Below are 23,603 nucleotides of genomic sequence, written 5' to 3'. Positions count from 1 at the left end.
CCTGGGTGATTTGATGTTTTGCCAGAACACTGCATGAGACATGATGCATGAGCGGGTACATTGTGATGAAACTGCCAATCACCAGTTGCCCATAGCTGTGGCTTTCTAAATCACCCCAATATATTCAGTGGAGGAACATTGAAGCTTAACATAAAATTTGATGCAGATTCGTTGCTCTACTTGCTCAGTCACTTTGAATGTGATGACCACACAGTACACATACTCAACAAGCATCTACTACCCACACTGACTAGTACAGTGAAGTCGTCATTGTTCACACATGCACATTCCAGTCGCCTCTCCTTGGCTGTCAGGTTACATTGATATCATGCAAATTGTTCTTGTTATATTAACAATGGCTGGACTTTTCCCTGACAGACTGTGTATACTCATTCCTTACCCAGCTACCCTGAACAAGGGCTGCAGGGCTCTGGTAAGTTGGTCTGGGTAATGTGCTCAAACTGGAGCCAGGGATAGTTAGCCTATAGACACAAAGTAGAGGAGGGCTGGAAATCCAGAGGGCAATTGATGTGCAGTTATCAAAAGAAGTGGGGATGGGTACTGGGAGGACAAAAGCAACAGATGTCTATAGTAGTGGGGGTTCTAAGAGAATAAATGAGGGTCCCCTATCTAATAAGGCAAGGGGATGATTTATTAATTTATGGTGGGGAATATAGGACTGGCTCAGGACTCAAACAGTCATCCACCCAGGGTACTTCCCTCCTGTCAGTGAGTCTAGCTTGGGGCAGGTTGCTTCAGTAGAATAAAATTAGAATAAATGGAATTGATGTTCCTCAGAGATATTTCCATCAAAGTATTGGTGGACAAATTAAGTTCGGTTGTGAGAGAAAAAACTTCATATACAAACTATGTAAAGAGGATATATGTTTATCTTGTAAAAGAAGTCTAGAGGTGAACATTTCAGGCCTGTATGGTTGGCTCCACATTCATCACGAACCTAGGCTCCTTCTTACTGTTGCTCCATCACCATTTACACAGAGCTCCTTCTCTTTCATGGTCCAAGTAACATGCTCAAGTTCTAGCCATCAAGCCCGTGTTCTAGCCAGCAGAATGGAAGGAGATGGGCAACACACTCTTTTAAGGACGAGTCCCAGAAGTTGCTCACACCCCACTGGCTAAGATTTAGTTTATCTGCAGTGGAGGTTGGGAAATGTATTTATTTTTGGAAGACGAGACACAGGGAGACAATCAGTCTTTGTCAGAATGTGGCACCCTAATGGACAACCTTTTCTTGGCTTTAGAGAGTGACCTATCTAAAGGTTGAGGACCAATCATCTGGAAATCTATCACCTTCAAAAGACAACCCTAAATATGTAAGATATATAACTGTTAATCTTTGTTGCCCTCTTCGCTCTTCTATTAGCATATCCTAATTCAAAAACATCCAGCTGCAATTTAATTGCCTCTTAAAAATTTCCTATGAGTAAGCTTTTTCTTAAAAACAAGGGCATGTGCTCCCCACAAGTAGTGAGATAGTGCCAACATTTATAAAATGCTGTTTCTCCAAACTCAATTTAAACCATTAATAGCCTGCTGTATGTACTCCTATCTTTCTTTTATGATCATTTTTTTGACACATTTGTAGGTTTTGTTTTCACAAAAAATGGGTTCTCATGACATTCATGGATTACTTTGTAACTTTTGTTTTTTCCTTAAATATACATCATGGACATGCCACAGGTTAAGAGCTAGAGAGTTGTCTCATTCTTTTCAACAGCTGTAGAATACTCCAGAGTGTAGCTGTTCTATAACTCATTCAAACATTCTCTTTTGATGGACTGTCAAGTGGTCTCCATTTTTCTACCACAGGCCATGCTGCAGCAAATTTCTTGTACTGATGTCCTTATATCTCAGTGCTTTTAGTTGTTTGAGAGAGTCTTTGATGTAGACTTCTGTGTTAAAAGATGCATTTAAAAAATTTCACTGATATGGCCAGATTACCTTCTAAAAAGATTAGAACAATTCACATTACCACCAATGTACAAAAGTTTTCTCTTACCCTAATTCTTGTCTGCACTGGAGGTCATTATTTTTTAAAATTTTGCCATATGATAGGTGACTGATGGGACCTTGCTTGCTTTGATGTGTATCTCATTGACCATGTATACACTTGATCTTCTTTTATGTTTATTGAAATGCAGAACAGCATAATGGCTCAAAGCAGACCGGAGTCAGACCACTTGAGTTTTAATCATAGCTCAAAATGTGTGACTGCCTATTATTATGACTTGGGCAAGTTATTTTTCTGAGCCTGTTTTTTTAGGTATAAAACAGGGATATTACATTTTCATAGGGTAAGTCGTGAAGATAAAATGAGATAATACTTATAAAATGCCTGAAACAATGTCTAGCATGTAGCAAACAAGTAAATGATTAGTGGCTATTACTGCTGATCTTTTAGAAGTCTTCTGAGTTTCCTATTGGGTATTCTCTATTAGGGTGATTGTTTTGTAGTGATCAGTTTGTAGGAACTTTTGTATAGTAGAGACATTAATTCTCAATCTGTCACTTACGTCAGAAATAATTCCCCAGTCTATCATGTTTCTTATACAGAACCAAGACCTCTGTTTCCCCCAAATTTCCATTTATATAATCAAATATGTCTATAATTTCCTTTAGGGCTTATAGGTTTACTAGTTCACTTATGATCTCGCATCACTATTGTAAAAAGTCTCCCCAAAATTCTTTCAATACTTCATTTTAACATTTATATTTGTAGTCCTTCTGGTATGTATGTGTGTGTATGTTATGAGGTAGAGATTTGGTTACTCTCTGGGCACCTTACTGTAGCTCTATTTATATAGTAGTTATATAAGATTATAGAAACTTCATGGAAAGAGAAATTTGGAAGAAAATAAATTACAGTATTCATAGTAGGTAATAAATGGGTAGTTCTGAACATCAATGGGTTTCATTTTAATGTACTGATTTTGGAGAGAGGAAGAGAAAAACATCCACTTGCTGTTCCACTTATTTATGCATTCACTGGCTGTTTTTTGTATGTATCCTGATCAGGGATTGAACCTACAATATTAGTGTATCACAACGATGCTCTAACTAACAGAGCTACCTGGCCAGGCCTGGGGTTTCGAATTATTTATTTTAATATACTTTATTAATTATGCTATTACAGTTGTCCCAATTTCCCCCCCTTTACCCCCTTTCATACAGTACACCTATTACCCCCAAGTTCTTTGGCTACTCCATTTCCTATACTGTTCTTAACAAATTCCTGCCTATTCTGTACCTACAAATCTGTACTTTTTAAAAAAATATTTTATTTAAAATATATTTTATTGATTATGCTATTATAGTTGTCCCATTTTCTTCTCCCCTTTATTGTTCTCTGCCTTCTACACCTCCCTCCCACCTGCATTCCCCCACCTTAGTTCATGTCCATGGGTCACACATATAAGTCCTTTGGCTTCTCCATTTCTCATACTATTCTTAATCTCCCCATCTATTTTGTACCTATCATATATGCTTCTTATTCCCTATACCTTTTGCTCCATTCTTCCCCATCCCTCTCCCCGCTGATAACCTCCATGTGATCTCCATTTCTGTGAATCTGCTCCTGTTCTAGTTGTTTGCTTAGTTTTTGTTTTTGCTTTTTTTAGGTTTGGTTGTTGATGGTTGTGTTTGTCGTCATTTTACTGTTCGTATTTTTGACCTTTTTCTTTTTCAATGCCCCTTGAACATTTCTGGCTTAGTGATGATGATGAACTCCTTTAACTTGAGCTTATCTGAGAAGCACTTTATCTGCCCTTCCATTCTAAATGATAGCTTTGCTGGATAGAGTCATCTTGGATGTAGGTCCTTGCCTCTCAAGATTTCAAATACTTCTTTCCAGCCCCTCTTCTCCTACAAGGTTTCTTTTGAGAAATCAGCTGATAGTCTATGGGAACTCCTTTGCAGGTAACTGTCTCCTCTTGCTGCTTTTAAGGTTCTCTCCTTATCTTTAATCTTGGGTAATGTAATTATAGTGTGCCTTGGTGTGTGCTTCTTTGGGTCCAAGTTCTTTGGGACTCTCTGAGGTTCCAGGACTTCCTGGAAGTTTTTTCCTTTGCTAGACTAGGGAAGTTCTTCATTACTTTTTCAAATGAATTTTAAATTTCTTGCTCTTCCTCTTCTCCTTCTGGCACCCCTGATTGGGATGTTGGAACGTTTAAAGTTGTTCTGGAGGTTCCTAAGCCTCTCCTCATTTTGAATTGTTTCTTCCTCTTGTTCTGATTGAATGTTTATTTCTTCCTTCTGGTCCAAACCATTGATTTGAGTCAGTCCACTGAGTCACACCAGCCAGGGCTCTTCTTGCTGTTCTGACTTAACTTTTTCTTCTTCATTGTGTTCCAAATCATTGATTTGATTCTTGGCTTCATCCACTCCACTGTTGATTCCCTGTAAATTATTATTTCACTTAGTGTAACATTCATTTCTACCTGTGTCTTTTTTATTCTGTTGAAGTACCCAGTGTGTTCCTTGAGCACCCTAATAACCATGTTTTAAATTCTGCATCTGATAGATGGCTTATCTCCATTTTGTTTAGTTCTTGTTCTGGAGTTTTGTTCTGTTCTTCCATGTTAGCCATATTTATTTGTTTCCTCATTTTGGCAGCCTCCTTGTATTTCTGTGTATTAGGTAGAGTTGCTTTGACTCTGTCTTAATAGGTGGCCTAATGTAGAAAAGTGCACTGTAAGTTGGATAGAGTGGAGCCTTAGCTAATTGCCTGGGTGGGCAACCCATATGAACCATGTTGATGGAGTTTCAGATATGGTTTCATCACTGTGGTTCTGTGTGGGAGAGGGCTCAGAAAAGGGACAATGGCTGCTGCCTGGCCCCTGAAGTTTTGCCCAGGAGGATGTTGTCCCCGGGCACTCGCCCTGATGCCAGACACTTCCCTTTCTCCCCACATGCCACTGGTGCCCTTAAAGCTGCTGCCCCAGTGATGCTGGAACTTAGAGGGGGGTGAGTCTGCCTATGTCCTAAGTCTGTGTGGACCCTTTAAGAGGATATGCCTGAGAATCCCACAGTTTCTTCTGCTTCCCCAATTCCCACTGGTTTTTACAACCAGAAGTTATGGGAACTTGTCATTATGGCATTGGAACCCTGTGCTGGGTGGTCTGGGATCCCTCACTCATCTCTCTCCCAGTTTTTGTTCACCACATGTGGGTGTTGAACTGCCCATTTCACATCTTCACCCTTCCTACCCATCTGAATGTATGCGACTTAATTCCTTGCTTGTCAGACTTCTATACAGCTCCATTTTCTGACAATTCTGGATGACAGTTGTTTTGTAGTTAAATTTTTTTGCTGTGGTTGTTCAAGGAAGACGTGAGCTGTCTTTACCTATGCCTCCAACTCGTGATTTTGAGTTTTTATCTTTTTTAATGAAAATTTCTTTTTAAAAATGTGGAATTGTTTTGAAATAAATTACAGAAAACACCAATATATAAAACCAAGTTATGTTTGAAATGGTGAAGATGGGGCTTGAGAAGGAACATAATGAAGAACCTTGTAAACAAGGGTAAGATTTCGGAATAAAAGTCTAGAGTATATACTGGAAAAATGGGGGAACTACTAAAAGGTTTTAGGCAGGTGAGTGACACAATTAGATCTGTGCATCAAAGAGCACTCTAAACTGCTCTGCAAATAACAGTAGGGCAATGGTAGAGGCAGTGAAACCAATAGAAGGGCATCACAACAGTCTTAGCAAGATACTGTTCTTTGGACAAGGGTGATAAAAGTGAAGATGGTTTTGAGGTATATCTTCATGATACACCATGAAAATTTAATGATTAATAGGAATGTCTGGTGTGAAGGAGAAGATCAAGAAGCATCAAGAATAATGGCCACACTCTGGTTTAACAAACATGGCCAAGGGCGGTACCACTTGTCAAGAAAAGGGAACACTGGAAGAGAAGATTTTGAGGGGAAATCGATGGGGTCAGTGTGAGGCATCTGTATGTTAATCAAGTGGGGTGATGTGCAGATGACAGGTGGACATTCAGATCTGAAGCTCAGGCAATACATCTGATGATAGGATTCCGTAAGTTATCAACATACAATTGGAAACCAAAGCCATGGGAATGAGATTTTTGAGTCAATGGGGAAAGAACACCTAAGACATAAGGGGAACACCGCATCAGTTGGGGTTCTCTGAATGTAAAGAACAAAAATCAACCCTGGCTACAGGATGTCTTTATATGGTTGTATGGAGATACCCTGTGCAGCTATATGTAGCAGGCTGCTCAGCCAATGTTATTTACTGAAAGGACATGAAGCAGTTCACAAAAATTAGAGCAGCTTAACCAGCAACCTGGGAAACTGGCGAAATCTCAGTAATAGGAACTCATACATCTCTTACATATTATCATCTGGTAGCATGCGAGAGGGGAATCTTCTCAAGAGAAAGGTGAGGAGTTATTTCAAAGGTGGAGGGGAAAAACACTGGGTAGCTAAATGTAGCTGTCTACTAGTGTAGCTCTCGTGGCTGCCAGTACATGGATTCTTTGTCATGAACAATTTTATAAATGCTTCCATTCAACATACTGTAGAAAAGGGATTCATCTCCCCAAGGGAGATAATGTAATTTCTAGTTATCACACGCAGTATCAAGTCTAAGATTTCTGGGTGATACTCATTCTCTAGTTCTTAACCCCATCTTGATAACCTACAAATTATGGATTTACTGATATAGTTAACCTTCACCAATACATCCATACACATTAGTGAGGGGGATACTGCCAATAAAACCACTCAGTTCAAATGGAGGGGAAATTTGAACGGACTAATTTGGATTATACTTGCACTTCAGCCAGGTGTTAGGGGCAAAGTATTGAAATAGAGAGGAGAGGTAGATAAAGAGTCAAGGCAAATTAAGAGATATTGGTAAAGGCTATAGATCTTATTTCTACAGTAAGTCACAGAGCTGTAGTTGATACTTATCTCCTATTATTCTGTATGCTCTATAGTTTTTCTTCAGGTAGGGTGTTCCCCCCCCCCCCCCCTTTTTGACTAATAATAGTAAGACCACAGCTTTCATTCCTGAGATATGCAGGGATTGGTATTTTCCAACTCCTTTGAATGCTCCCAGATACCAGAATTCCACAAGCCTCTTTTCTGATTAACGCCTCTGCAAATTCCATCAGCATTGTGATTTTTGCAATTTGTGGAATTAAATTCTTGAGTTGCAGTTTTGGAATTAACACAAAGAGATTCATTCACTCTGGATCCAGGAAGGCCTTTGCTCCCCCCTCCCCCCCTGCCATGACTGCAGGTAAGTTTCTGGGTTAGAGCTTGTCGTCTTACTTTTAAATTGTCCAATGTAACCCAAAGTAACTAACTATCCTAACTCAATGGTTTTGGCCTTTCTTATTCATTTCCAATGGTCCTATTGTTAACAGCTAAATAGTTATCCAAATTTTGCCTGCAATAGGCACACAATTCCAGATATCAAGGGGAGGTACTTTACTTGCTTTTTGCTACTATTAAACTCTTCACTGCCACTGCTGTGTCCCCCCCCCCGCCCCCCCAGGGACATAGAGCTCGAGTTATTGCCTTTAATTCAATCTCAGTATAATAATCACTTTCAGACTATGTTCCTAAAGGTCTGAAGACTACTACTTAATTATTATTAATCTCAACAATCATTCAGTCATCTGGTTGTAAGCAACAGAAATCCTCTTTGGCTTATTGCCCACACCCCAAAAAAAGAAAGAAAAAAGGAACATTATAAGGAGGATATATGATAGTCTACACAAAGGCAAATCTGGATAACCAGTCCTGACAATAGGAATCAGGGTACATGTGGGGATGTCCTTGCACCCACTCTTAAATGCTTTCCATCAGAATGACTCGGGTCTGATATTTTCGTCTGTTACCTGTCTTAAGACTCAAAATCCTAGCAGATGAGGAGTTTTGATTGGACAGGCTTGGAGCACACATCCAGTGTTAGCTAAGATGTCAAAATACTGTAATTTAGTTTCACTAATACCACAGAATGGGAAGTAGTGGTCCAAAGGCAAAGTGGGGATCCATCACTAAAAGGGAAAATGATTTGGGGAGGCAAAAGTAAAGGGATGTCTACTAGATCATTATTTTAATGATGGGAAGAAGATGGGAAGAGCCTTTGCACCTAAAGATGGCAAGATGCTGGTGGGAGTTGTCTGTGCTGCTGAGAGTTTAATGTGTATGCAATGAACTTAGCAAGAAAAAAAAAAGTTATTTTGGACTTTGATTGCAGTAAGATCAGAACACTCATATTTCAAAGAAAATGTGACTTTTCTCTTTCTGCCTAGTGTAAAAAATGCAAGAGGTCTTCAAAAATTAACATTAGTTGAGAACTAAAACAATCTTTTGGTGACTGAAACCATAAAAATCTGGTAATTTGAATATGCCTGAACATTTAAAGTATACTTGAAAAATTCAGGGACAACTACTGAGCTCAGAGTTTCTCAAACAAGTAAAGGTGCAGCAATCTGTCACTTTGAGTAATGGATGATGAGTATCTTTATCAAAATATCACTAAGGTAAAGGTGGGCATTTAAAATTATTTGATGAAACAGGCTCAGTGTTAAGTAACTTGCCAAGGTCAAACAGTGAGCACTAAAATTAATAATTCTTTACTTTTAAATAAAGTTTAAGTACTGTGAGTTATGGAAAACAGTCCAATACAGAAATGTATCAAGTTCAAAATCTCATAATCTATGCTATTCAAAGAAAGCCATTAATAGGCTTTTCTACATAATCATAAACACAAATTTTAAAATTAGTCCATACTATATATTTCTTTACCGATAGCTTGTTTCATTCACTTAACATAACATGGCCATTTTCCCATGTCCATACACAATTGAGTGTACCTTATTCATTTTAAAAGATGTGATTTTTCTTAATATTTTCAGTGTGGCCATGACCTATAATTTAATAAATATTTGGACCTGTCAGGCTTCAATACTGGTATAATATATTAAGACTCAATTTCAAGCAATAGAGACCCAACTCAAAGTAACTTAAAACAAAAGAGTATTTATTGGTTCACAAAACTGAAAAAATCCAGAGGATATACTAGCTTCAGGCACGGGTGGATCCAGGAGCACAAACATTGTCATCAGGACTCAAGTCTCCATCATTTGGCTCCGCTTTCCTCTGCACTGGCTTCATTTTCTGACTGGCTCATTTGATATGGTGGACTCCTGGTGGTCTGAGGTTTTTTTCATCCTACAAAGTTAAGCAACCTCAGTAAATTGAGTTTCTGAGCTTTTCTTCTTCCATAGTTCAGTAAAACTCCTAGGGTTGAGTATCACTGGATCAACTTGAATCACATGACCATTCCTGAATCAATCACTATGGTGAAGGAGATGATTGTTGACTGATCAGGTATGAACTATGTGTCCAACATGAAACTTAAGGTTAGGTCAGACTGTCTGAACTATGCAGACTGAAAATAGATATGGTTCCAAGAAACATCAGGGAGCTGTTACAAAGAGATGGAATGAATTGCTGGTCAATTAAAAATAGTATCAGTGATAAGACCGGATATTCTAAAAGTTTAATCTTTGCTCATAAAGTTGAATGATAACAGCTGGCACTGTTACTTTCTTAATAAAAGCATTAAAACAAAAACAAAACCATCATGGGGATTATATCCTGTACTCAGGAAACTTATTGGAATGGAATAATCATGTCCAGTAACATACTCTGGATGATTCAATAGCTTCAATATAACATGAGTCGGAGAGCCCAACTATCAAGTTGACAATAATGCAATACAACTAGCCTCCCAATGGCAAATAGTATGTGAGGGTTTTCAAGTCAATGGTAAATTTTAAGTTCGTATAAAGTTTTCTTGTGTTCAAGTCTTTTGCCAAGTTGAACATTTCTCATTTCTGAACTGGTGAATCAGACTCACTTCTATATTACTGCAGAAGAGAGAAACTGACTGCTTTTGATCTGCTGTACTCTTTCAGATCTGATAGAAGGGGTCCCAGGTGCTGAAAATGATCAAATATATACACGCTTAGAGGCTTCCTCTGCACTAAAAAAAAAAAAAAAAAAAAAAAAAAAAAAAGGTTGCTGCTGGTCAAAGGCAGCATGGTCCTTCCTGTTGAGAACATTAAAGTCCTGGTGGGGTGAGGTACAGGTTGCTTCTGTTCAAAAATCTTGGTGGAACTGGGTATAAAATAGGCTGAGATCAGTTGTAATCATCTTGAAGACAGCAAGTCTGATTGCACAAACATGTCAACAAAGGCAGGCAGGGGCTGAGTAAGATAAATAGGTAAGTAGGGTACCTTCAGCAGGGCCAGCCATACCAATAACCAGGATATAATATGGAAGAACACAGAGTTTAATACCAAAGCTCTGAAAATTAGTTTTTACCCTGAGCACTCCAGGGTTAATCTATAGCGTTTACTCTGGATACAATTTTCTGACCTTAAATAGCCAGTTAGGTACAGCAGCTCATTTGTCCAAGAATGTTCAGCTCAGGAAAAGGCTATATTCTCAGTCCAAGTGAGGTTCTGTTTAGGTGTTTATGCTACACTTGTGATAGGGTTTGTCAAAGTTGGCCCTACTTTCTTTGGTAATCAAGTCTCCATCTTCTATGATTCAGCACATCTCTGGGAATTAAAAGCAAGTCAAGGCCTCAAACTGGTTGAATGGTGCTACTGGACAGACTTAGATGAGATTTGAGGCATGGAGATTAGTAGGTAAGTTCCTAAGCTTGATTTTTAGGCTTTTTCATCCATCAATTCTGACACATGGTATTCATTAGACTCTTGAAAGGTGGTCATCTTCACTTTAAGCCCCTCATTTTGACTGAGTGGGACAGGATTAAAGGGAATGAATGGCAGTATAGATGTCTTTTTCTGTACAGGTGAAAAAAATCCAGCTGATATTTTGAAGGTAGTAAGAAAACTGAGTTTGTAGATAATTTTTTTCTTCACAAATAATAGTTGTATATACAAGCAGGATAGTCATCTTTTATTTTTATTTGTTGATGGCGAGAGTAACCAGACTTAGGCCACTTGGACGATCTGCAGACCAAGTCATGTAATCATAATTAGTCTAGTGGATAAGAGAGATATAAAGAAACCATTCCCAACATTTAACCAGTGCATTCATGAAAGTAGTTGAGGACAGCTGGCCCTTAAGTCAACTGTGAAGTAAATGAGACTCTTCTCATGATATAAATCAAAGTCTAGTTGTTCAACATGATCTGGTCTGGAAGTTCATAAGCTGAATCCTTCCTGCAAAAACAGGTAAGTTGTTTCAATGCCTGAGAGCATCTCATGGCAAGGAATGAAGTTGGCCACTCTGAATCAGTGTAAAACAGTTATCGAGATAGCTAAAATTCCATGCACATATCCACAATGAGGGACTGTGGTCTTGTGACATTAGGAAGCAGCAGCAGGAAGCTTGAGTCTCCTGATAAAATCCATAGCTGTAGGCTTTGTAGATGTTTTTCATGTCTACATATCCAGGAAAAAAAAAAAAGATGATACACCAACTTGAAAGTCCCAGCAAGTAAGCTACCACGGCCTAGTCAAAAGGCCTACCTCAAAATATCCTTAATACCTACAGCTGATGGTACCAGACATCATAGGACCCACCTTAAGGAAAAATGCTCAGTGGTATAAAAAATATTCCAAATGGTCACATTTTAAATCACATACATGAGAAAAGATGTTCAAAGACTGTCTCTTGTAGATCAGGTCTTACATGTAGTTAGAGATCAGTATTCATAATTTTAGAGCAGAATATGCCAGGCAGATATACCAATGATGGAGGAATTGTTTTAGCTTTTTAAAGGTTATTAGCTCATTTATCCCAGAAACAGACGTTGAAATGAATAAAAACCAAACAGCAGTAACACCACCAATGGTTGAGTCATAGTAACTTGTAGTCTGAGAGTAAGATGAATGAAAAAAAAAAACAGGTACCCTTTTAGTTAACGTTGCCAATATCTGAATTTTGCTTCATAGTTAATGGTTATCACTTGCATATGAAATAGAGTACCACAGCTGATGATGGGAGGTCCAAATGTACAAGTTGGTCTACTACAGCCTCAATGAGGCATCAGCGTCAACACCTGGCAATTCAGGTATTCAAGGAGAATCAAGACTTCAAACTCACATTTCAAGTACCACTAGAGCATCTGGTATTTGTGAAAGATGTTAGGCAAAGGGGTTTTTGTCAGTGTTAAGTACGTATGAATCACTCAGTCTAGATCCAAACCCAGCAATCACTGGAAGTCCATCGGGGGTAGAGGGCTGTAATTTTAGGTCCAGTTGATAACCACTTTTAGCCCATATAACTTCTTGGGGGGTGGGGCTGGACAAAGACATACTGATCTTCTTAGACTTTTTTGAGTTTGCCCACAGAAGTATTCCTACGAATATTCTGTACCACTTGAACATGGACTGTACTGAGTAGAGGTACAGATCAGAATACCATTCAGGTCAAACGTATTGTTGTTTAGGGCAGTGTTTTTCGAATGTGTTCTGAAGAATTCTAGGTGTTGTAAAGAAGTCCTTAGGTGTCACCATGGTGGTAAAGGAAGATGCTTGTAGCAGGTTTCAGGCCCCCCACTCCTGCTTCATCCAGAGCAGCTTCACTTTTACTTTAGGTTTCCGCATAGTTTTCATTCAAAGGGCTTCATGGCCACAAAGCCTTTGGAAAACCAATGATCTAAGAATAAGTTGTTCACAAAATGCTGAAATACAAAAAATGTCATAGAAACCAAACTGTAAGCAAAGCCTATAGTAAGCAAAGATGTTTCCTATTCACTCTTCCCCTAAGGTGGGCTACATTTACAGAATTAAGAAATTAACATTCAAATCTGCTATAAATTCTCATTGCCTGAAAGTGGGCTTGTGACTATGCTCAGAGAACACTATTGGTTTTAAGTGACAACAGCACTGGGGTTTTTGCAGTCAGCATACAGCTGCAAAATACATTCATTCCTTTGTAAATATTATTCTAAGAATAGCATGGCTGGATGACCTCTCTTCAAGTACTGATAAGATCTCAGTGGGCCACAACTCAGAAATTCTAAGAAAATATCTACTTTTCACCCCTCCTCCCCATTTTCCCCCTTTCCAATCTTCTCACCCATCTGAGATGCAATGCCCTTGAACTAGGTTTACAATACAATTTTAGGGACAGAGAAGTACATGGCCAAAGGTTATAGAACCCATCCAAATTCAAATGAATTAACTTTCCCCTAACCTCCCACCACTCATATTCCCACAAATCTTCTAGAGATTCCCTTGACAGAAAAATCAAGGTAATGGTCAAGATAAAGGACTCTCAAATCATGGACATGTACTAATTCAAAGCAGTTATTGACAAGAAAAAGAGGGGGGAGGTTTCGAAGATGGTAGTTTATTCTTGGGGTTCATCTGTTGGCATTCAGGAAGCACTGGCTATGCCATCTTAAGGCAGTTGCCTCATTTCATTAAAATGCTACAAAAATAACATCCTCTGCCTGATTAACTTAGAACTAGGCTTAACAGTTAAATGAGATTTTTGCTAAGCCCTCAGTGATCTTCTAATACACTATATTGTATTACCAATCAGGGAGGGAACAATTTACAGTATTTTTACCACCTTACTGGACTACAGAAACCATGTATGACATGTAATATGGACATGTCACACATATAAACACACATGCATAAACAGCATTCCTCTAAATGGATGGCTCATTTTGTGTAAATATTTGTTTGGGGATAAAGAACAATAGCTAAGATCTTGGGTGTCCTAGAGTCCAAGACTTAAAAACAAAGAAGGGATCCCCAATCAATTAGTCTGTCTTTGGGAAGACCACAAAGATGGACAAAAGATCTCTAAGTAGCTTTGTGTTTCATGTTGGGTAGTGTTGCTATCAGATGAAGATGTGTCTTGTTGACTGGATAATCTATTGTCATGGAAGATAGCCTGCTCCTAAACCTTAGGGGTATTTCCATAGAATTCTGGTCTAGGTACAGTTTATGATATCCTGGTTGAGGGTACCTGATAAGGAGGCTGGAAAACTTTTCTGGGATTCCTAACCTGCAGTCATTTTAACCCTGTGGGTTAAGTAGAGGCTAACTTAATTCCAAGGAGAGAACTGGACTGGGAGTCAGAAGGCTTGGCTTCTACCATATGGTAGCTACGTCACCTTGGACAACCTTTCAAATCCCATTTCCTGATTTGCAGAAAGGGATTATAATTTATTGTGTGATTTTGATAATTGATATTAATACATGTAAAAGTGCTTTGAAACTGTAAAGTGCGATATAAACATAAGGGTTTACCATATAGGTTCTACCTGGATGTCTCAAGAGGCCTTTTCTGGAATCTGATTGAAGCCTTGTGAGATGCTGTTAGGTAAAGGATTCCTTTGTAAAATTTCTTACATTTGTGTGAGAAGTTCTGGTTCCTGAGTAATCCCAAAGAAGATGCTATGAGGCCTTCATTGTGCCTTTGTTTTAATTCCAGTAAGTCTGAATATCTGCTTTCTCTTTCAGTAGGATACTACAGATCTGAAGTGGAAAAGAACAGTGTCCAGTGACATGGATGGGATTCTTGACACTTCATATACTTCAAACATTTGAGACTGTGGGATGTGGTCCAATGTTGTTCTCAAGATGTTGCCATTCTTTAGACAGTGTTGAAAACTAAAAATCCCCTGTTCCAAATGTATTGTGTGTCTCTGAAGGTTTGAACTGAAGAAACAAAATACACACTTATGGGCCTTTGTTGTGATTAAACAGCTTCAGCTATTTGGCTTCATCACATAAAGGGTGGTGCTCAATCTGGGCAGAATAGGACACAAGTAGGTGAAGGCCACATCATGATGGCTGAATGCTCCTGGGGTCACAGTGGTCCACTGGAATGGTGTCTTCTTCAGTAGTAAGATAATAGGAATCACCATGGGCAAAAATCCAGGTACCAAATCTGTAGGCTGATGGAACAGTACAAGGAAGATAGTGAGAAGGTTCAGGGACAAAACTGGTAACAAATGCATGGCATTATCAACACCAGACTCTAACACTGGGATGGGCCTACTGTCAGCACATTAGCTGCCTGCGGGGTACTAATTATTGAAAAGCCTGACCGAGAAGCTGACAATGCTAAAGGGAAAAAAGAAGCCTTAAAATCAGTGATGATAAAAACATAAAGAGTTCTCTGGAAAAGACTATTGCCTGACTCTTGAAAATAAACTGTCTCTGAAACTGCTCTAAGTCTCCTACTTTGGGGGAGTAACTCGATTGCATTCAGGCTGCTGGGTAGTGGTTGGTGGGGAAGAAGGGCTTTGCAAAAGGCACAAGAACGGAATTTAAGTTTATATAACACCAAGGTAAATGAGATATTGCCCTCCTTCCTTTTATAATGCCTCTCTTGAATCGTCTTATGAAAAAAAACCTACTCTTAACCTTCATTTTAACAAGATTCCATCTTGAATGGGGGAGAAATGAAATATCTAGGCAATAAGCCTAGTCTGTGGACCCTTCTGTAATAATCTATACAATTTTTCAGTTTCTTTCTTTGAGGGCTCCTGAAATCTTTTTAAATTCAGAATTTAAAAAATAATAAAAACATGAAACAAAGGAAACATGGCCCATAACTGGTGATTTTTTCCCCTAATCAAGAGTAACTAGGTTATCAACGCAATGATTAAGCAGGCACTTACTGAATGCTTATTCAGAGATAGCCTGCTTTCTAAATTCCTCCGTTCTATTAAAAGCTTCATCATATGTGGTAGTATGTGTGGGCAAAGATTCGTTAAGATCCCTTTTTCCTCAAGGGGTTTGCTGTCTGCAAGAGAACAAAGAAAAAAAAAGCATGCAAATAACTTTTACAGGGTATTATATACAAACATAAAAGATACATAACAAAAAATTTACAAGATTGTTTCTGGCTAAAGTTAAGAGACAGATGGACAAGAGAGCATCCGAGGTGGATATTGAAAAAATGGCAGAGTTTTGGCAGGTGAAGAACCGGAGGAGGACATTTTAGGGTAGAGAAGAGAGTATGAACAAAAGTGTGGAGATGGTAAAGAATGATTCATTTTGGAAAACTGCAAGTACCGTAGTTTGCTTTGGATGCAGCGTCACCAGTTTGCAACTGAGGATCTGGCAGAAACTCAGGACTTCGAATTCCCCGTAACAGTGCTGGTGGCATTGTTTGTTTAGTCAGTCTCTCTTCTGAAAGTGAGGTCAATAGTCCCAAAATTCAAAAATAAAAGCATCCAACTTCAGAGTTCTTGTCACATCCTCATCAAGCTCCTGCAGGTCCCCGTCTTGCAAATCTGGAGCCCATGCGTGGCTACACTGAAAGACATCTGCTCCAGCTAGTGAAGAATACTGTAGTGAAACACTTTCAACCTTCTATCCTGGACATCTCACATTTTGTCACAGAATTTCAAGCTTAGAGTTCCAGTTGTTTTTTTCCCCCTTCTGCCAAGAAAAGCATCTTATCACCACAGTCTTGTGATTCTTTTGTAGTACATCCAGATTTTATTACAAAAAACCTAAAAGACCAATACATTTTTCTCCAAAAAAGTTATTTCTCTGGCAGTGAGATCATTTGTCTCTGCCCTTTAGGTAAAGGGTACAGTCAATTGACTTTTTCCAGATATTTGTATGCAATAGCAGAACCAGGTAACACCTAACCAGACAAAATACACTTAAACTTGTGTGTTCACTTGCTTAGAGCTGTACCACTCCACAAAACAAAAATGTCTGAATCCAACTGTTCAAACATTTCTATAGTGTTTGCTGGGCAATAGCCTGGAATTAGATAAAAGCAGCTGACAATTAACAAAGAAGCAAAAAACTGGCATTTTGGCCACTGTAGTAACACACTTGCAAGCAAATAGAATACAAAGCAGTCCAGGAAAATGTTAAGCTTTGAAACACTTCCAAATCCACTGATTGTGAGGTTCAGCAGAGGTTCCAACAAAACTTTTTAGCAAATGTTAACCTTCAATGAATAAAGATAACCCCCAATATCTTTGGGAATTCCATGGCTGGTTCATTCAGTCTGTTCCAGTGAGCCAGCTTGCTAAAAATCCACCTGCACCATTAATTAGCTAGACTTGGCAGCACCATTTAAAAAGAAACCTGCTCATCACCAACCACAGAGACTAGGGATATAAAACAGGAGCAAGTAACAGATGACAAACATGGTCGTGGAAAATGGTCAGTGAAAGAGTCAGAAAGGCAGTCAGGCACCAGTATAAGCAGCAACAAACAGTTAATGGGCCAAAGATTAAATATGCCTCTTGACACTAGAGAACATGTCCACTCTTATTTTCCGCTGCTTTATAATAGGTGCCACAGTACCATATGCATTAGCCACCCTTCAGGCACCCTATAAGGAAAGAAAAGAATCAGAAAAGAAGCCAAGCAGTGGAGTGTTGTTACCCCGAATACCCATTATGCACAAAAAAGCTCACATATCCCAGGGATTCAAACAGGGGCTTCGAATTGGTTGTGAAGGATCTCAAATGACATCTAGGCCTCAGTTTCCTCCCTATGGCATAAACAAATTGTGGTTCTTAACTCTTCAGAGGTGATACCTCCTTTTGAAAACTTGTTGGAGATGGATCCTCGTTCCCTTAAAATGCACAGTCCCACTAATTTCTGCATACAATTTCAGGGAGTTTGGGGATCTCCAACTCCAATCCAAGGTTCCCAGGTTCAAAATCCATGGATTGGGCAATTGCTGTTTTCTTACAACTCAAAAAAATTGACAAACGATAATTATCCCTTACGTACACTGACGCTTTATAGTTTATAAAGCGATTTTTATTCCACAAACATCGATAGGCAGAGGAGGAAACTGAGGCGCAGACATATTACAGAGTGACTTGCCTAAGGTCACTCGGCCAGCTGGTGGCTAGGCCCGGAAGCAAACCCAGTTCTTCCGACTCCGGAGCTTGTCTCCCACCCCCGAGCTGCCGCCAGAGCTCCCGCCTCTCACTAAGGCGGCATAAGGAGGAAAAGGCAAAGTAGAAAGCCCACCACCAACCATCCCCCAGCACCTTCCTGTGCCTCCAACTGGGTCCTTGCAGGCCCCGAAGGGTGGCGCCAGGCCTCCAGGCCCGCCCCGGCCACCCCCGCTTCCCCAGACGCGCCAAATCCCGCCGCCGCCTCCCCGGGAGCGGGGCGGAGCAACTGCCCGCCACCGCCGACCACCCGGACGACTCCTCGTCGAATCGCAAACGCATAGGCCGCCGCCCGAGTTCTGCGTACGAGAAGAAAGACACGGCGCGAGCGCCAACGGCCACCGGGCGCGCGCCGCGGCGGCCGGGCCTGCGCCCCAAGAGCTGGATGCCAGAGCAGGAGAAAGAGCCGCCAACCGATCGCTCGATCGACCGCGCGCCCGCTCCTTCGCCCTACCAGACCGGGGAGGGGGGGAGGGCGCGCCAGGGCTTCTTCGAATTAGGGGCCTGACTCCCCGGCGACGAGACAAGATGGCTCCTCCGGTCCGCTCTGCAGCTACCGTCCCGGCTGCGTCGCTCGACCCGCCCCCGGTACTGTTTCTTTAAATGGCGGAGAGGGTCAGGAAAGCAGGAAGAGAGGCGCGTTCTCTCACGTGATAGGGGTGGACCCAGCTAACAAGATCCGGTCATGTGGAGACACACTGTCAACCAATCAGGGGGCGTCGTTTTAGGGCGGAGGTGGGAGGAGCTCCAGCTCTGTGATTGGCTGAATGCGCCGCGGAGGCCTCGGGGGTTTGGGGCGTCGGGGAGTGCGCGAGGCAGCCCGTTTCGTGTGCACTAGCCGAGACAAAGCGGAGGCTGAGGTGGCCGCGGAAGCGGCTGCGAAGCTGCCCTAAAAGCCCAATTTCGTGGTGCTCAGTCCTGTCATCATCTCATTCATCACGGCGCACGGGCGGCTTGTGTCGTGACGGCGGCGGCGGCGGAGGCAACGGAGGAGGAGGCGGCAGCACATGGTTCCAAGAACGCGCTGCGGTTGTAGGGTTCCAGTTCCGTGGGGAGGGAAAAAGGCAGCCGTGATCGCTGGGCAACGCCCGGTTGGGTAGTGCGCTCTCCATTGCCCTCGATCTGGGCTTTGAAAACTGGGCCTGACTCCTTTTCCAGAGGAGAGGCCCGGAAAAGGCCTGAGGCTGAGGTCTGAGGAGAGTGGGGGAGGGGCGCGCGGCGCACTTGAGGTAATTTGGGCCGGTTAATTCTGAGGCCTTTTAGTGGGCCTTTGTGAGGTAATTTGACCCACGAGCCAGGGGAGACTGGGGCGGGGCTCTGAAAACAGGAATCCGCCCTCAGCGGTTAAGAGATCTTTCAGTTGGGAGCTGGTAAAGCCGGAAGTATCGCCATATATACTTCACATCGCTGTCGCCAGTCTGGTGTCTCTTTAAAGATCCTGGGATCATTGATGGCGAAGACATGGGTGATTGACCACTTTTATAACAGAAGTTGATAAATTTCCGGATTGGTAAGTTTCCGGATTGCCGAATTTCCTAGAAGAACGAAAAAGGGCTCGAAGAAAATGAAGATGGAGCAGTAATAAAACCGCCAACTCCGTACCATCTACTTTCAAGATCATCCACGTTTCGATTCGTTGAACAATCGCAACTTAACGCCAAAGCTCCTTGAGACCGCAGATTTATTGACATAGTTCTATTCACGATACTACATCAAAGTCTAAGAAGATAAAAACTTGCAGGAGAAATCAATTGTAGTTTTAGACATCTCTGAATATATTTTAGATAGGTACGCAGTAATCTTGTTTAATTGTAAGGAGCACAGACGCAATTACCAAATCTTTCTGGGAAGAATCCTGGAAAATCTATTTCGTTACAAGGTTGTATTTCCCAGTTAGTTGGTAAAGGACTGGACCTCACTGCACTTATGGCTTTCACGAATTACAGCAGTTTGAATCGAGCTCAGCTAACCTTTGAATATCTGCACACAAATTCGTAAGTATCTATAGATGCCACTATAGTCACCGATAAGTCCTTTCTTGATATTAGTGTGGAAATCTTCTCAGAAAAGTTTGCTTTTTCACTTTTGGGGATATATCGCTGGATGAACTGAAATCAGTGAAATATTTCTTGCTAATCCAGAAGATTACGACCATTTATTGGATCAGAATTTATTTGACCAAATGCAAACTAGTTTTTTGAGTTACTATATCAACTTCTTTCTCAAGCGTTTGTTAGGAATCCAATAAGGACTGTTCTTTGGATCATCAAAAGTTGGAGTATCCTAGTATATTTTTTTTAGTGACAACAGCCAAAACAGTTTGGTTATAACAAGTTTTATTCTTTCTAACAAGGAAAAAAGGTGAATGAAGATATTTAAATGACAACTTATTAGAAGAAAAATTTTTTTCCCCCAGCAAACAAATGGCTTTATATTCCTGGGAAATTCGTCCCCACATCCAACATAGTTTTAATATGCTAAGCAGGAAATGGCATCCTGTTTAAAACCATGATTTAAATAGCCATTCCCAAAACGTGTGCAAATCTCAGAACACGTAGAGTGTGTGTCGTTCTTAAGTTCATGAAGAGATTACCATCACTACATTGGTCTGCAATGTTTTGGGGTCAACCCTTACGCTCGATCATGGAAGTAATTGATTGGAGTTGTAACTACTTAGTGTTTTAATACATACATTTGTCACTTTTGAGATCAAGGTAAGTAGCCTGACATTTTAGGATGTAGAGAGGTGATGAGCAGCTAAATGATGGCCCAGACATCTGAAGAATCACCTTCAGGGTTGAGAATGTGGACTTAAGTTATTCAACAATAGTATAGTAATTTTTATCCTTTCATGGGGAAGGACTTAGAAACAAAACCAAAACCCTTAATTTTTCAGAGTTTCTGTGATCACGTCTGTAACATTTTGTTTACTATTTTTCCTATCAAGGAAATAAAATTTCTCTTAAGTGAAGTGAATTGCCAAATTACCAGAGCCTGGTTTTATTTTGCTTTGTGTAGGAAGCTTATTATTGAACTAGTGTCTTTTAGGATAGGTGCTGTAGAGTTTACCCAGGCAAATTCTTGTGCTGTGGACGGTGAATCTGAAATCCAGTTAGGTAAGGTTACTGACTAGTTTATAATACAGCCTTGGGCAAAACCTTCGTTTTCCTTCTTTATGTTTGAACTGTCATATTAAGAATTAGCAGTTAAAAAAAAATAAGCAGTTGAAACCACTAGATATTCACAGATGATTGTGCTTTGGAATGAGAATCCAAATTTGGAATGGTAGACTATTTAATAATCTTGGAAGAACATGAATGGGACTTTAGAAACTGGATTCTTGTTTCAGCTTCTTTAAAGACTATTTGATTATAAGATAGTAGTAACTAATTGATCATGCTAGTTACTGTTTTAAACATGGCTGAAAGTTGTCTTTATAGCAACACTACTGGAATTATTCCAACTTTGTATTTGAAGAAACTGAGGCCCAGCTTTATCTTTAAGGACTTCTTTCCTTGTCTATACAGAGAAGGGTTTACTTACTGGTTTATTTTTTTTTTTAATTGATTTTAGGGAGAGAAGGGGGGAGAAGCATCAATTTGTTCCACTCTTCCATGCATTCATTGGTTGATACCTGCATGTGCCCCAACCGGGTATTGAACCTGCAACCTTGGGTTGTGGTGGAATGATGCATTAATCAAATGAGCTCTCTGGCCAGGGCTACTTCTCACTTTAAAAGTCTTCAATTTTATCTTAGCAAGCCTCTAAGTTGAGGATTCTGGGATATTTAGTTCTGCTTGTTCTGTTTTATAGCTTATTAACATTAGGTGGACACAGCCAAATCGAAGAATTGAGCCTCAGGTAAATCACTTCTTTGAAGTGATAATGGAGAATTTTCTTTACCAGTGTTGAATTGGAATCACCTGCTTGCATAGAAATTTGAGGGTTGGTTGTAGCATTTTGGAAGTTCTGTAATATTTGGGTTACACCATTGAATTAGTCTACTTTTAAATATCCCCAGTTGTGCCAGAAGAGAATATGAACCCTAGAATGACAAGATAAAGTAAGTTCCTGGTTTGTAACTAATATAGAGATTTCTTTAATATGGTGACCTGACTGGAAGCTCAGTTCTAGAGGAAACACAATTTTAAATTTCCTTTCTTTCTCTTTTGTTGTTTGATTGTAGAGAGAGGAAAAGTGAGCACGAGAGAAACATTGATTTGTTGTCCCACTACGCATTCATATGTTATTTCTTGTATGTGTCCTGACTGGGGATCAAACCCAAAACCACGTATCAGGACAATGCTGTGATCAACTGAGTAGTGGACCAGGGCTTTAAATTTTTTTTAAGATGTGACTTAGTACTGCTCTTAATGATGTTAGATATATATTCTCTGTAATAAGTGGTGCAATGTCATCTTCAGAGAAGGTGAAATTCTTCTTACAGTACCTTGTTTGTTCTGTTATGTTAAAAAGAAGATCACTTTAGGGTGTCTGGCATCTGCAATATACTCCATGTTGTTAATTGTGAAAGAAATGACCTTTTCCTTACCTTCTAGGTAGTGGAGAGTTGTAAGCAGCCTGGAAAGGGTGGAAGTCAATGTGATGCAATGGAAAGATCATGGGCTTCGGAGCATGCCAAGCTATGATTTGATTTCTTTTTGGCTGTGTCCTTGGGCAGAGGTCAACTTCTCTGAGCCTCAGTTTCTTCATCTATAAAATGGGACTAATTTGATTGTGTTTCTGAGTACTATGTAAAATAACGTTTATGAAGTAATTAACTCTTAAATAGTACATAGTAAACATTAATAGATGGTGGTGATTATTCTGTTTATAATATTAACTTACATAAACCAAAAGTTGGTGGAAGCATGGTAGCAATGTGCTCTTTGGTGCTAGGCATTAGGCAGATAAATTCCTAGTAGATTCTGGCCTATCTGTTAGAGACAGTGAACATCTGTTTTTTTTTTTTTTTTTTTTTTATTAGTCCAGTGTTAACTGCTGACAGTTATTCTCTTGGTTCCCATTAGCATTAAGGTTTAAAGCACGTATGGGAAATTCTCAGGATAACATGGACGTCTTAGGATAATTTTTTTTAATACTGGATATTCTAGAATTTTTAATTTACTTTTAAGATTTTATTTATTTATTTTTAGAGAGAGGGGAAGGGAGGGAGAAGGAGGGAGAGAAACAGCAATGTGTGGTTGCCTCTTGCTTGCCCCACACTGGGGACCTGGCCTGCAACCCAGGCATGTGCCTTGACTGGGAATTGAACCAGTGACCCTTTCCTTTGTAGTCCAGTGCTCAATCCATTGAGCCACACTGGCCAGGGCTCAAGTTTTTAGATAAAAGGAGTTTTATGCTGTTACTGCTTTTTGGTGATGGGTTTTGTAGCTGATAGTAAAAAGTTCATGAGCAATCTAGGTGTAGTGCTGGTGGTAATGTTCCTTTGGCATAAGATACATATCTTAAGTCACTCTTTGCAGTAATGCTAAGTGGTATGATAGAGCAGGATGCTTAAGTATAACATGTCTGCTTTCTATGTCTGTTCCTGTTGGCACATTTAATAATTTTTATCTTGGCTATTAATATTTTTGGTTTATCCATAAAGTGAATATGGAGGAATCTGTTAACTCTAGATACGTTATTT

General features: G+C 40.1%; 1 protein-coding gene and 1 long non-coding RNA gene across 6 annotated transcripts in view; one reads left to right on the top strand and one right to left on the bottom strand.

Annotated features, from left to right (window-relative positions):
* Nucleotides 1-7,050: 7,050 nt before the first annotated feature.
* Nucleotides 7,051-18,491, bottom strand: LOC114509132. 3 transcript variants are annotated; one of them, XR_004900595.1, is made up of 5 exons: nt 16,092-18,491; nt 15,695-15,819; nt 14,330-14,965; nt 10,471-12,730; nt 7,051-7,062 (listed from the first exon to the last, which is right to left on the bottom strand). It is a non-coding gene; the product is annotated as an uncharacterized LOC114509132 (long non-coding RNA). The 3 variants fall into 3 exon arrangements; XR_004900596.1 differs by lacking the exon at nt 7,051-7,062 and having other exon boundaries at nt 9,026-12,730; nt 14,316-14,965; XR_003685615.2 differs by lacking the exon at nt 7,051-7,062 and having other exon boundaries at nt 9,026-12,730.
* Nucleotides 18,492-18,600: 109 nt separating this feature from the next.
* The window catches only part of MORC2 (MORC family CW-type zinc finger 2), a 39,965-nt gene continuing 34,962 nt past the window's right edge, over nt 18,601-23,603 (top strand). For all 3 annotated transcript variants that reach the window (XM_028527259.2, XM_028527257.2, XM_028527260.2), the window contains exon 1: nt 18,601-19,947. In XM_028527259.2, coding sequence (XP_028383060.1) covers nt 19,880-19,947 — 68 coding nt within the window. In that variant the 5' untranslated portion in view covers nt 18,601-19,879. The remainder of the gene's footprint in view (nt 19,948-23,603) is intronic.

Source organism: Phyllostomus discolor, chromosome 13 (genome assembly GCF_004126475.2).
Source record: "Phyllostomus discolor isolate MPI-MPIP mPhyDis1 chromosome 13, mPhyDis1.pri.v3, whole genome shotgun sequence".
NCBI classification, from domain to species: domain Eukaryota; kingdom Metazoa; phylum Chordata; class Mammalia; order Chiroptera; family Phyllostomidae; genus Phyllostomus; species Phyllostomus discolor.
This window is presented reverse-complemented; position numbering and strand designations above follow the sequence as displayed.